The sequence below is a fragment of the Macaca nemestrina genome, chromosome 10 (assembly GCF_043159975.1).
Source record: "Macaca nemestrina isolate mMacNem1 chromosome 10, mMacNem.hap1, whole genome shotgun sequence".
In the NCBI taxonomy this organism is placed as follows: domain Eukaryota; kingdom Metazoa; phylum Chordata; class Mammalia; order Primates; family Cercopithecidae; genus Macaca; species Macaca nemestrina.
This window is the reverse complement of record NC_092134.1, coordinates 125701304-125716247: the sequence shown is the minus strand read 5'-3', so window position 1 is coordinate 125716247 and position 14944 is coordinate 125701304. Positions and strand designations below refer to the sequence as shown.

Genomic DNA, 14944 nt, shown 5'->3' with positions numbered 1-14944 from the left:
TACCATATAATCTTATTCTTGCAATTTAGAGAGGCTAGTCACGTGGTGAGAGTGAGTAGATGGGAATGAAATTGAGAGGATAGAGGGGTAAGTTTCAACAACCACTGCTGAGGAGTTTAAACTAAAGATAGAGTCTACAATAGAGCTGGTTGCTGAGGTTTGCAGCTTATTTTACTGAGCTCTTTTTTTTTTTTTTTTGTCCTAATAGTGCAAGAGCTGAACTATCCCAGACAATAGAAGCACAATTTAATATTCGTCCCATAGGCTTTGCTTTTGACATTACAGTAAACAATTAGAATGATGTTAAATTATTCAATTCGTTTACAAAATTTAGATGAATTTTTAAATATTTACACCAAGAGAATAAGACACTTGAGTATTTTTTATTTTTTAATTCTTAAAAAAGACAAGGCTGGGTGCAGTGGCTCACACCTGTAATCCCAGCACTTTGGGAGGCTGAGGTGGGTGGATCACAAGGTCAGGAGATTGAGATCATCCTGTCTAACACGGTGAAACCCTGTCTCTACTAAAAGTACAAAAAAAAAAAATTAGCCTGACATGGTGGCGGGCACCTGTAGTCCCAGCTGCTTGGGAGGCTGAGGCAGGAGAATGGCCCAAACCCGGGAGATGGAGCTTGTAGCGAGCCGAGATCGTGCCACTGCACTCCAGCCTGGGCTACAGAGTGAGACTGTCTCAAAAAAAAAAAAAAAAAAAAAAAGACAAAAATCTTTACATAATTATGTTCTTCAAGGTTTAGGACCTAGATAATGGCCAAGTATTTTTCTAATTAAATAGTCTCCACCAGTGGGATGAATATGATTCTTATTAGTTATATAACTGTGGACCACTCACTTTACCTTAAAAATTCTCAAGTATCTTACAAAATTTGGTATTGGATAATGCATAATGGTGAAAATTCTTTGCAAGCTGGAAAAGAAAGTTAGAAAGAATTATGCAGATTTAGAATACTTTTAAGATCCCATTCTACAAAAAGATTTTTATCTACATTTCAATATCTAGAGCAGTTTAAGGACTTCCAGTTAAGATGGCTGATTGACCACACAATTTTATTTTTCTTTCTCATGATTCTAATTAAATGATGGCAAAGAAATTTGGAAAAGGTAAAAAGTCGGAGGAAGAGAAAACATTGGTGGACAAAAATTGAAAACACGGTAGAAATTGGAAAGAGAAGTGATAACTGATTTAGAAAAATAAATGAGGGAGCTACAATCTAAACTGACAGCTGAGTGAGAGACTGAAGAAGCATGACCCTAATCCCCCTAATCCCCTGAGGAATCATTTAGAAGCTCATGACTTGAAGGCACCAGGTATTTCAGAAGGTGGGGTAAGACTCAGAAGGAAAACTGCAAGGACTGGTTGAAAGTCTGCACACTGAACAGTGAAATTGTCAAGTCTCCATTTCTATCCCCATGAAACAAGGTAAGTACATGTTCCATCTCCTCCTCTGGTAAGAGACTGGAGATGACTTTGCAGAATTTAAATAGGTATGACTTTGGATTCAGAGAAGGCTGAGGCTGAAAATGGAAAATGAGTAAAAACTAGGATTTTGAATGATGAGACATCCTCCATTCGTATCTGCACACAGCCACACATTACTTTCAGCACTAGGAAGTATGCCTCAAAGTAGGAGGCTGAAGAAATCTTCTCTCAATAAGCTGAATAACTCCATTAAAAGATTGCTGCATATAATAGCTGGGGGGAGATCCTTATAATAATATGACTGGTTCCTTGCCAAATGATTCTACAGAGAAACCCCATAAGTCTCACTTATGTACAAAGTCATATCATCCTCAGTAATACTATTATTTTACAGTCTATGAGAATAGATATCCAAAGATCACCAGACATTTGAGAAAAGCTTCCCATGTGAAAAACAAGGAGACACGCAAACAGGAAGTGGGGGTAATCTGTAGTTAATGCAATCAATAATAAGTAGCTATGAAAAAAGAATAATAAGAAATCTTAGAAACCAAATATGACTGCTGAAATACAAAACTCACAGAAAATTTGCAGGATGAAGTCAAAGAAATTTCCAAAAAAAAAAAAAAAAAAAGAGAAACAACAAAGCAAAAAAGGCAATAACAATAAAAATCAACCAAACACATTTATAGACATTTGAAGAGAAAATATTGAGACTTATTGAGTTATTTTAGGAAGATCCAACATCTGATCAATAGGAGTTGAAAAGGAAATACAAAGAAAATGGAAGAGAAAGAAAACTTTTTTTTTTAAATAAAATTTTTCTAATTGAAAGAGCCCACTTGGGTCAAAAGTACAATGGTTGAAAAGGACCTTTACCAAGGTATAATAACATGAAATTTTAGAACAGCATGGAAAGAGAGATGAGCTTTCCATTTAGGAAAAGCGATTGTAACACAAGAATGAGCATCAGAAAAGCAATGGACTTCTGGCCAGGTGCAGCAATTTGTAGCTGTAATCCCAGCACTTTGGGAGGTCAAGGTGGGAGGATTATTTGAGGCCAGGAGTTCAAGACCAGCCTGGGCAACATGACAAAACCACATCTCTACTAAAAATACCAAAATTAGCTGGATGTGGTGGCACATAACTGTAATCCCAGCTACTCGGGAGGCTGAAGCACAAGAATTGCTTGAACCAAGGAGGTGGAGGTTGCAGTGAGCCAAGATCACGCTACTGCACTTTAGCCTGAGCTACAGAGCTAGACTCTGTCTAAAAAAGAAAAAAAGAAAGAAAGAGGAAGAAAGCTAGAAACAGAGAGAGAAAGAAAGAAAGAAAAAGAAAAAGAAAGAAAGAAAAAGAAAAGAAAGAAGGAAAGAAAGAAAGAGAAAGAAAGGAAGGAAGAAAAGCACTAGACTTCTCAACAGTAATTCAAGTTGCTTTCTTTGGTTTTCTTTTAGAATTTGAATTCCATGGGTATCTTTTAAGACACCCCTTATCCTAACTAATTTGAGGTAATTTAGATTTTAAAACTATCATGCACTTTTTTTTGATTGTTACTTGTGCTATGTAAAAATGCTTATATTTTATGAAGGAAAGTTTGTGGCATTGTCAGCAAAAGTGTAGACAAGGGTCACTATTTTTTTTCTCTGTAAAAGGCCAGTAATAAATAGTTCAGACTTTTGAGAAAAACAACAAAATTGAGGATAAGTAGGTACTTATGTAACGAGAGAAAACAAATTTCTACGATTTTTAAAATTGATAAAATTTAAAATTATTTCTTTTGGAAGGGTGATGCAATTTCACTTAACTGGGGTTCAAAGGTGTTTTCTATTATGAAATCAGTTGCAAATGTTCATCTGTGTAAACCATTCTTACCATGCACGTCATACAAAAACAGATGGTGGGCCAGATTTGGCCCATGAGCTGTAGTGATTGGCTAACCCCTGGTTTAGTCATCAGCTTTTATTGCCTGTTACCGAACTTTCATTCTGGCCTAGTGAGAAATTGTGGCATTTTATCTGGGCCACTGCTGCCTATACACATGTATGAAACTTGAGAGAGCAGTCTTTTGGCCACTTTCTTTGTCTTTGATACTGAAAGTGTCCTCCTTGACCAGTAGTGTAGGTATCACCTGGGAGCTTGTTAGACATGGAGAATCTCAGGCTCTCTCCAGAACCACTGACTCAGAATCTGCATTTTAAACTAGGTCGCTAGATGATTCTTACACAAATTAAACTACGAGAAGCACTGCTCAAGCATATAACACTATCGGGCCTGATCTAGCAAACTCCAATGAAAGACAGTTCTCCAGAAAATTTCAAGCAAAGCACACATATTGAGTTTATTGTCTTAGTTTGCTTGTGTTATTCAAAAAAAAGTCTGAGACTGAGTAATTTATAAAGAACAGAAATTTCTTTTCTCACAGTTCTAAAAGCTGGAAAATTCGACAAGGTGCTGGTAGGCTTGGCTGTCTGGGGGGTGCTGCTTTCTGCTTCCGAGATGGCACCTTCCCCATGGCATAAGGTAGAAGAGCAAATGGAATGAACTCTATCAAACCCTTTTATAAGAGCACCTAATCCCATTTATGAGAGTGGAGCACTGATGACTCACTCACCTCCCAAAACCAACACCTCCCAATACTGTTGTACTGGGGATAAATTTCAACATGAATTTTGGAGGGAACAAACACATTCAAACCGTAGCACTCAGTTACCTAGGTATTTTAGCGCAAAGCATATTTTAGGATATTTAAGGATCTATGTTTGCTTTTTATTTGCTACTGGACTCTGGGTGCCAATAAAAACTAACTTTCTTAAAATTTAAAGCAAAGTTTGATTCCAACCTAAATTTAATCCACTCCATTTTAAATTCATAACTCGTATGAGATAATAACACACCCAAAGCAGAGTGCAGTTTATCAGAATGCACACATTTTAAACCTCTAGCAGATCTGTACTTACAAGATAAAGCACAATGGTTGCATAGGAGATATTATATTCAGATATATAATGTGTGTTTCAATATTGCCTGTGTGGTTGCAGACAAGTCCACAAGAGTCTTGAAGCTCTTATAATTTATGCTACTATTGAACCATGTAATAATTTTCCAAATTAGTCTACAATGAAATAAAAGACATTCAGAATTTATTCAAACATTAGGGTTGCACTTGTGATTTCATAATGAAGCTGAACTTCATACTAAAAAAGTGGGCATATTAAGATTCTTTAGGTATTGGTATAAGATTCTTTAGGTATAAATTTATTCACTGGGAAAACTATGGGTTTCTATGGATAGTGTGATGTTTGAGGTTCTGATATGTAAGCTCACAACCTTAAGTATGAAATTCTATTGAGTCCTTGAGAAATTCCCCTTGGATCCATGATTTTGGCAAATTCCCAGAATGAGAAATTTGCTCAGTGTTAATATATCAATCAGTGTTCATGAACTACTCTCATAAAGTCAGCTATAATTTTATTGTCTTATGTATCTGCTGCCTTTGGGGAAGATATTTGTCACTCACTTTTTAGGGTGGCATGTGTTTTTTACTTTTATTGTTTTCCCCTATTTGTGGCATGTTTCTAAATATAATATATACATAAAACGTGACATGTTCATATATATATATATGACCTTCTATCTTTTGTTTCTCTGTAGACCATTGGAATTCATTTCAGAAGACCCAGCTTCCGTTTATGTTTTATTTCTGAATGTAGAACAGGTAATCATTTACATAGAGATAAAATACACAAATGTATCGCTATAAGACATCAGTTTGCTTCAGATTACATATTAGATGATCTACTTCACCTCTGATTTAATTCCAACTTGATGTTACATTTAAGGAGAACACTAACGTGTCTATATCAAACAAATGTACAACCGAATGAATGACTTATTCAGGCTAGATGTTTACAATTCATGGTTTACTTCTTTTGGTGTTTACACAGTTCCTCCTATCAAGTATTTTACAATGGGTACATACCGTGATGTTTCTTGGGAAAATGTATCAGTTTGAAAGCTATATCAAAAAATAATTTTCCCTGAGATAATTGAACTTGCAATGAAAACAACTGGATCCCTGACTTGGTTTTTAGCTTAGCAACCACTTTGGTTTCAACCACAAAAAGAACTTTATACGACTGCCAATTATTAGAACTAGTTGAAGTTACTGGGACCTACACTGACTGTGTCTATCATAAAAGACTTTTAGCTGGAACTTGAATTTTCATGTTTTTATTTTAAGGAAAAAGGTATTGCAGTTATGTGACTATATTTCATCTACATTTCAATTTAAATGTTATTTAAAAGCCAAGATAATTGCTGCCTACTGTGTTGTACACTTCCTGCTTTGTGTAAGCCTTAATAACAATCTTAATTAGGCTAATTTTAGTCAGATTAATACTTGTGTGTGTCAGCACTAACTACTGAATGCTCCATATTGCAGGATTTTAATTAATGCTAAGGAAAGGAAATACTCATAGTGTAAACATTTTTGAACTAAAAAAAAGATAAAATGAAGTAAACCCAATTATGACAGGATAAATTACAACAATATCATTAGTTATGGATTTTTAGTGAATTAAGGTTGACTTAAATAGATAAATCCACACAAGTGTAATATTAAGAAAATGCAGCCATGAATAAAACACTGTGAGCCTATGAAGTCTCTGCCTTTCACGTTCTTGGAAGACCTAGAGATTTTTTTTTTTTTTTAAATAGTTGGAGACCCCAACATACTTCTTGACCTCCGTAGGTGATGAACTCAGGAATGTTGTATCTTGAATCGGAAACACCTTTGTCATTGCATTGCTTATGAGCTAGATAAAAAAGTAAGTTTATTTTTTCTTTATAAATTTCTAGTTTGACCCGCTGGGTAAGATTTCCCCATCTCTCACTCTTGGTTTGGGCTGTGATTTTGCATGTCAAACATTAGGCATTGTCATTGACTTTACCATCTGCCTCCTTAAACATGACAGTCCCTGGAAGGAGAATGCCTGAATGTGGAAGGGAGTGTGAGAGTATAAGGAGTAACTGCCCATTGTGATGACAAAAGGGGTTTTTCGGTTACTTCATAGTGCTAATTGGAAATATCAGTAAGGATGCCAAGCTAATATCAGTACATTAACTTCTGTAATCTAACAGCTACGTTTAGCTGCTAAGCAGAATAGTAATAGTAATAATAATAATAATAATAATAAAGTTATGCCCTTAAAATTAGAAAACCTGTTCAAATGACACTATCTTTGTGACTCTGATCTATTAAATGGTGGTTTATCATGAGATTGAATGTAATATATATATGAAGGTACCTGAATTCAAATTAGGAACTTATAAATATATGTTCATTCGTAATTCATATACTTATATACTTCACCCACATTTTCAGGCATTTGAGTTCAAAGTGAAAGGTAACTTTAATATTAGACTAATTCAATTATGTAAATTAGTATCAAAAAAGTACCCCAGATTGGTACTTTTATGTCCTGATAAAACTTGTTAATCTTTCATAATCATAACCAGAATATGGAAAACTTAAGCAAATATCTAGTTTAAAAGATGCATATCATCGCACTTTTATATTCCCATAGCAAAACATTATGCAAATAAACATACAAGTATGCAAATGAATGAATGAATGGAGTGGGGTTCAGAAACAACTGAAGTCAGAATTCTGTACCCAGTGGAACATAGCTTAGTTTCTTTTGAAGTGGGTCTAGTTTTTCCTTTTTCCTGTGCAATAGGTCTTGTTACCAGTCTTGAAGTGAAATATTTAATTCATTAACAACATCAAACAATGTACTAAATAACTCTCTAACTTTTCTAAATCCAGAAAAAAATACTCTTCTTTAGGAATAGATATGATTTCAAATACGCGGGAGTAGAGAACTGTCCAAAAGAAAGTTGCTTAACTTTAAAGTGAATTTAAGATTTCTCATTCTCAGGAAGAATTTATTTTAGCCATGCTGTATAGAATATTTTTCTAAGGTATTCAAAATTTTAAAATAGTAATTAAGCATGATTTGGAAGCTCAGATTGGGATGTTTCATGATACTGTACAAAACTGCTGAGATTTTTGGCACTTCACAGTATGATTTTACTCTTATTTTGTCCTGCATGCATTACGTTTCAATCATGGACTTGTTGAAAGTGTATACAAACCATGTCTTACTTTTCCTTTTTTATCTTCATTGTACCCATGCTAATCCTGGACATTCACCAAATATGTGGTGACTTTTGGATTTCTACATTGGCAGACAGAAAAGCACTTTTTAAGACTTAAGGATTGTCAAAACCTAAAGATTTATAGTTTGCTAAAGCCTATTACAATAAATAAAGATGGGGTTACTGGCTTAAGAAATACATCACAAAAGGTTATGTACTAAAGTCCTCCTCTATAATTGAAGATGATAAAAGAAACTAAGGTGAGTTTAGTCACTTTTAGTTCTAACCAAAAATAAACCCACTTCATGATGTGATGTTGATTGATCTGGTAGATAAAGAACAGGAAACGGCTGGGTGCGGTGGCTCAAGCCTGTAATCCCAGCACTTTGAGAGGCCGAGACGGGCGGATCACGAGGTCAGGAGTTCAAGACCATCCTGGCTAACACAGTGAAACCCCGTCTCTACTAAAAAATACAAAAAAACTAGCCGGGCGAGGTGGCGGGCGCCTGTAGTCCCAGCTACTCGGGAGGCTGAGGCAGGAGAATGGCATGAACCCGGGAGGTGGAGCTTGCAGTGAGCTGAGATCCGGCCACTGCACTCCAGCCTGGGCGACAGAGCAAGACTCCGTCTCAAAAAAAGAATAAAAAATAAAAATAAAAGAACAGGAAACACACACAGTGAAATGTAACTTCTGTAAACGGAGAAGCAACAAGAACTATCTGTGACTAGAAGACTGCATAGTCTCCGCAGATTATTTCAAAAGAAGAGCTTAAGAACAAGAACAGGTTAACTGAGAGAAGAGAATCTGACCTTGACTATTCCAATAGAATTGTTTCTCAAGTAGAGGATAAGACATTAGGTTACCATTGCAGGATATTACTTAAGAATTTCAAACTTCCTTTGCTTTCTGTTTATGCTCACTAAACAATTAAATGTGTCCCCTGCACATGATGACTCATAATAATAGCTAACATTTATAGAGCTTTTGCTATGTGTCTGGACTACATTCTGGGCACTGATGTCATCCTGAGAGATGTCAAAAGTTTTACAGAACAAAACGATCCAAAATTTATCTAGGGTATGTCCCTCAATGAAAAAAATAAGCAAACTAAAACAAGAAAGTTTCGGTGGCTTTGTCAAAGTCACCAGGAGCAGTTCAATGGCAGAGTTCTCTGATTCTTAGATTGCAACTTGTTTTACTGCATCTTCACTGTTCTCTTGTTCCCTGATGCTGTCGAAGGAAGACAGGCAGAGGAGAGTATGAGCAGAATGGACTTCCATGCTTCTCTGCCATTTCAATCAGATACATTTTATTTTATGGCCTATTGATTATGTTCTGAGAATGATATCCTAAATTGTTTCACTTTAAAAAATGATTAAAAAGCATTATTTCTATACCACTTACTATTTGATAAAGTACTGTATCGAAGCTGTAACTCACAATACTAATCCTTAATCAGTTCTCTTACTGATTCAGAAATTAAAATGATCTTTTGAAATTCATTAACTGTGTTTATTTTTAAGAACATATTTGACATAGACTTAAGGGGTAAGGACTGCCTGACTTTAAGGATTGGTCATTTGGCAGTGCTGGAAATTTCACCATCTCTTTATATCAGGTGTGTCTTCTGAGGAGACATAAACATAAAAGGATGGGAAGAAGATGGGACACATGTCTGGCTAGAGATTTGGGAAAATGGATGTTATCAGTCACAAATTCACCTTTTTTCCAATTTGTCAAAATCTGACACTACTCAGGAGCATATAGCTAGTTCGGATCTTAGCAGAATGTTGTTTTAAAAAGTTTCAAACGATTCACATGAAATGGTTAAGTTGTACTTACTGATGCATGTTGACAGAAATGATCCAACTCTCTTAGAGGGAAACAGGCAGGTGCTGAAATACTCCAGAAAAGGAGACAGAATTAGTAGTGGTAGGATGCTGATGGCATTCATTACTGCAATCGGCAGAAGAAATCCATCTAAACTCAGGTTGGAATTCATGGTTTGCAGATAATATCCTGAAGGAATCTGCATTCGAGAGGGAAACAGCCATGCATTAAGACAGTGGTTTAACATTGAAGAAAGCATCGTCCACCAGAGGCCATCCCTCTTGCATGTACTCTGAGATGGCTGAGCTGGATGTTCCCTAGTTTTTCAAGTCCAGTTATGAGCTGATAAAGGGTCTTCATCTGTGGTGGCAGGAGCTCTGTTTCGTCTATTGACAATAGTACTTATTCCTCATGGAAGACTCTTTCATCATTTAGTCTCTCTTAATTTTTCTATGAAAAGTAATGATGGCGGCCGGGCATGGTGGCTCAAGCCTGTAATCCCAGCACTTTGGGAGGCCGAGGCGGGCGGATCACAAGGTCAGGAGATCGAGACCACAGTGAAACCCCGTCTCTACTAAAAATACAAAAAATTAGCCGGGCGCGGTGGCGGGCGCCTGTAGTCCTAGCTACTCAGGAGGCTGAGGCAGGAGAAAGGCGTGAACCCAGGAGGCGGAGCTTGCAGTGAGCCGAGATCGCGCCACTGCGCTCCAGCCTGCGCAACAGCGTGAGACTCCGTCTCAAAAAAAAAAAAAAAAAAAAGTAATGATGGCCCCAATTTTGTGCTTAAGATGACACATAAAAACCTAATAACTTAAATTCTGCAGATAAGCAAAGTGACTTTTCTTCATGAACACTAATACAAAACCAGTAAAAAATACTAAAGACGTCTGTTTTTACCCTGATGAAAAAAAAATGAGACTAGAATAGATTCTTTAAAAAGCATCTAGTTTGGTGGCAATATAGAAATAACTTTTTTCTTAAGAAGAGGGGCCCAATGTGGACGCATGTTAATTGCTGTAGGCTGTCCTTGAGGGGGCTATTTAGAGAGGCTTTGTTTCCAATGTGAACTAAGTAACATGGGGAGGAAAAATAAACCTTCTTGTGTCTTTGCCCTCCCTTCAAACTAATTACATGATACTAGAATTCTATAAAGGAAACAACATGAAAAAGGTTTGCATGATAAAGTGAAAGATACAGATTTAAAAAAACAAACAAACAAAAAACCCTGTGCTCCACCCCAAATCCTCAATGTATTGTTAGAATTCCTTCATTTTAAAAATAACCCCAACCCTAACTAAAACTCTAACACTAATTTGAAGTCTCTTAGTGTATTCCAATCCTCTCGGCAACCGGGTGTGATATCAGTACCAAGGGATGATGTCACATGAAAAAGGTGTCTCTTCACTTTTCTAGTTCATGAGCTTTATTACAGATTCATCATGATTTTTTGTTTGCTTGTTTGTTTGAGATGGAGTCTTGCTCTGTCGCCCAGGCTGGAGTGCAGTGGCGCAATCTTGGCTCACTGTAAGCTCCACCTCCTGGGTTCACGCGGTTCTCCTGCCTCAGCCTCCCGAGTAGCTGGGACTACGGGTGCCCGCCACCACGCCCGGCTAATGGTTTTGTATTTTTAGTAGAGATGGGGTTTCACCGTGTTAGTCAGGATGTTCCCGATCTCCTGACCTCGTGATCTGCCTGCCTCAGCCTCTCAAAGTGCTGGGATTACAGGCATGAGCCACCACAACCAGCCCATAATGATCTTTAGTAGCGTATAGTATTTCTTTAATTCCCAGTGGTACACAAAGCTATTGAGTGGCATGGAGAGAAAGTCAACCAAGTCTTCTTGAGGAATGGATCCTCCAAACTCTTATAGTACAAGAGCTGCATTAGGATCCCTGCTTCACCACCATCCTGGGAGAGCAGTCTCGCTCAAATATCCAGATGATAACTTCTCATTTGAAACCTTTGCTAACCCCTTCTCTAGACTCAAATGTACAGTTCAAGAGGGTATATATGGAGAATCAGTGTTATGGTGTCAGTACAACTGTTACCAAGTCCACCAATTATAAAATGAGCCTATTGCCATGTTAACTGCCCAAACACAGGACAAAACCACATTTTCACTGAGATTCTTTCTATAGAAAACGTGTCCTGGTGATCATTTATCTTCCGATCTTTAATTTGACCCTTAGCATAGTAAACAAGGATTGTTTTGGCTGGGTACAGATGGCAAGAGTTGAAGGAACATTAGTTCATTCTGCCCTACTTCAATAAAATTATTAGGCATGGATCCCCTATCGGAGGAAAATGAATGATGTGTTTTAACAAAAAGTGCTGGCAGCAGAACAACTCTAAGACTGAAAGGCTCCCAGCACAACTTGGAAGTTTCTGTTACTGATTTCAAATGAGAATTATTGTTAATAGGAATAAAGTTATTATCGGCATGAATCACAGACATGGAAATCTGTTAACTTAATAATGTGGCAAATGTACTATTAATCTTTAGTGAAGCAATATTAATATATTGCCTAATCTTAGAAAAGGCTCCAGTGTCTTGAAAGCTTGAAATCATTTCTGCCTCTGCCTCAAGTTCTGAAATCATCCCCGTGTAAAATTTTAAATACTTTTATTTCATCCAAGCCTGTGAGTATTCAGAAATAATTGCTGTCAATAGAGATTCATTCTCACCTTTGAGTGGCCAGTAATGTCAAATGGCAACCTCATCAGCCGTAATATCAACATATTTTAGATGTATGTCCTGCAACTGAAGGTCAATAATGGCTACTAAATTTAAAATATGTATGAAATTCTATGATGTTTTATTCTTGGTACTTTGATTGCCTTTGTATTGGTGATTATTCCATTTGGGGGCAAAAATCTAATCCCAGCCTATCCTATTGGAAATTCCTCTGCCTCCCTGGTGAAGTATGATCTAAGCATTTTCTTTGAAGTTTCTAGCCTAACATTACTGCATATAATTTTGGAATCTATGTAGTATCAGGGTTTTTTAACCGAGTGCAAAATGATATTGAGGGTAATAAAGCATGGCCCTTGACACTAATCCTGAGTTGGGATGTTGCTGTGCCACACACTAGCAAGGTGACTGGGAACAAGTTGCAAGTTCGTTTCTGAACCTCGGATTTAGGAAAGTGATAGCCATGTAGCCTTGCTATGGGGATTAAATTACATACTGTGAAGCTATCTTTTAGAAGCTATGACACATAATAGGTGATCAATAAGTATTAATTTCTATGCTTTGCAATAAATTGGGCATCTTGAGTTGGTGATATGCTTAAAAATTAGTTTATCAAAATTTATTGCAATATATGTTAAATTAAAAAATATATGACTGTGTGCAAAGAAGGCTCGAACTTGGTGGAAAGAAATATCAGGTGTCATTGCATTATGAAGTTAAGCAACTGGTATTCTGTGCTACTTGCACATAAGGTTTTCAGGTTAGCTATGGACCATGTAGTAATTTTGTACTGTTTATCAGTTCCTCCATTCTAAGAGGTTTTATTATATTAATGTTTACATATATGGTAATATTTCTGCTGTATTCTGTTTTTGTGGCTACTGCTATTGCAAAATCAAGAGGGAGTTTGAATCTCCTAAATCAGACTAGTTTTCATGCATTTTTTAGTCTAGAGGTCAAGAAACTTTCTGTAAAGGGCCAGATAGTAAATATGTCCACATATGGGTTCCGTGGCAGTTACTCAACTCTGCTATTTTTGTACATAAGAAGACATAGATATTACAAAACAAAGAGCATGGCTATGTTCTGATAAAACTTCATTTATGGACACTAAAATTTAAATTTTATACAATTTTCTTTGTTTTCTTTCTTTCTTGTTTTCTTTTTTTTTTTTTTTTTTTTTTTTTTTTGAGATGGAGTTTCGCTCTTGTTGCCCGGGCTGGAGTACAATGGCATGATCTCTGCTCATCACAACCTCCGCCTCCCAGGTTCAAGTGATTCTCCTGCCTCAGCCACCCAAGCAGCTGGGATTACAGGCATGCACCACCAAGCTCGCTAATTTTGTATTTTAGTAGAGACAGGTTTTCTCCATTTTGGTAAGCCTGGTTTCAAACTCCTGACCTCAGGTAATCTGCCTGCCTCGGCCTCCCAAAGTGCTGAGATTATAGGCGTGAGCCACCACGCTGGGCTAAATTTTATACAATTTTCATGTGCCAGAAAACACTATTCTTTTTAATTTTTTTTCAAACATACAAAAATGTAAAAATCATCTTAGCTTACAGGATGTACAAAAGTAAGTAGTGGACTGGATTTGGCCTGCAGATAGCGGATTGCTAACCGCTGGCTTAGAGGGGCAGGCACCGTACTGAGAGGCAGAGGACAGATTGCATTTCCCTTGCACTACTGTTAACTGTGACCTGCGGCGCCTCACCTCTACCGAAAGAAAGTCACTTAATTTTTCTGAGCCGAAGGTTACTCTTTAACAAATAAAGTAGTTGATGAAGTTAATCTCTAACTTTTGTTGCAGCTCTATTATTCTGTGATTTCTAAATGTAACTCATTCATGAGCCTTCTAAATTCCAAGTTGGGGGTTAGCAATGAACAAAGTCCCAGATTTATTCAAAGACATTTGTAATCATTTATTTTTCGCAGTAAATAAGTTAGTCTTTAACTATAACCACATGTAAAAATTTTTTCAATCACATATATCTATAAAAGATACTTTGGGCTTAGTGTTTTCCCTTGATTTTCTCACAGCACAGGAACAGATTCCCCAAGGAACTAATAGAGTGGGTGGGGAGAGAATCGCTTGCTCATTAGTACTTATATTTAAGAGTACAGTGGAGGTGGTACTCAAATCAGTCAATTTAGCTACTTGTTAGTACCACTTTCTAAAGGTTTAATGAGGGAGGAAGGCAAAACCTTTGGCTAAAGGGAAGTTTGGTAATTGCTTAGAGATCTGATATGTTCGTGCACTGCTCTTATGCCTTACAACTATGCACTCTGAAGTACTGTCTGCACCTACTGACAGACATTTATAGCTCCACAAAAGAAACACATCCCGGGTCTCCTCAGGTATGCCTCTGCCTGACCCCGCTTAGCTCTGGAAATCAGAGCCTGTAATGATGAGAAGCTTCTGTGGGATAACTGCCTGCCAACGTATATGGAAAGCACTCGTTGGGGAGAAAATTCACCTTGACTTGTACTGTTGACATGCAATCACTTTCCTGTTGTTGGGGCAGTACTCATCTCCTGTCCTTACCTGCATAATGCACATTCTGTAGAGGAGCTGAAAAATGAAGAGAGGGAGAAGGGTGAGGGAAAATGTTGTGTCTTCTACATGGAGCTCACTGCAGCAGCCACCATTTTTTTCTTTGGCATGGTCTAACTGGCTTGTCGCGTCTCTGCCAAGAGGGCAGTATTGCAGGTGGCATGTTTTCAGCGCACGAACCAACACCCCAACGCTTGTCAGGAGAGAACAACCTGCAAGTAATTGGAGATACTATGTATTAGTATAGGAATTGGTCTCCAGTTTTTCA

General features: G+C 37.2%; 1 protein-coding gene across 1 annotated transcript in view; it reads right to left on the bottom strand.

Moving 5' to 3' along the window:
• LOC105481588 (solute carrier family 15 member 5) overlaps positions 1-14944 on the bottom strand; it is a 91655-nt gene that overhangs the window by 40072 nt on the left and 36639 nt on the right. The window contains exons 4-5 of the mRNA XM_011741273.3: positions 14668-14888; positions 9446-9632 (exon numbers count right to left, since the gene is read on the bottom strand). Of these exons, the coding sequence (XP_011739575.2) occupies positions 9446-9632; positions 14668-14888 (408 nt within the window). The remainder of the gene's footprint in view (positions 1-9445; positions 9633-14667; positions 14889-14944) is intronic.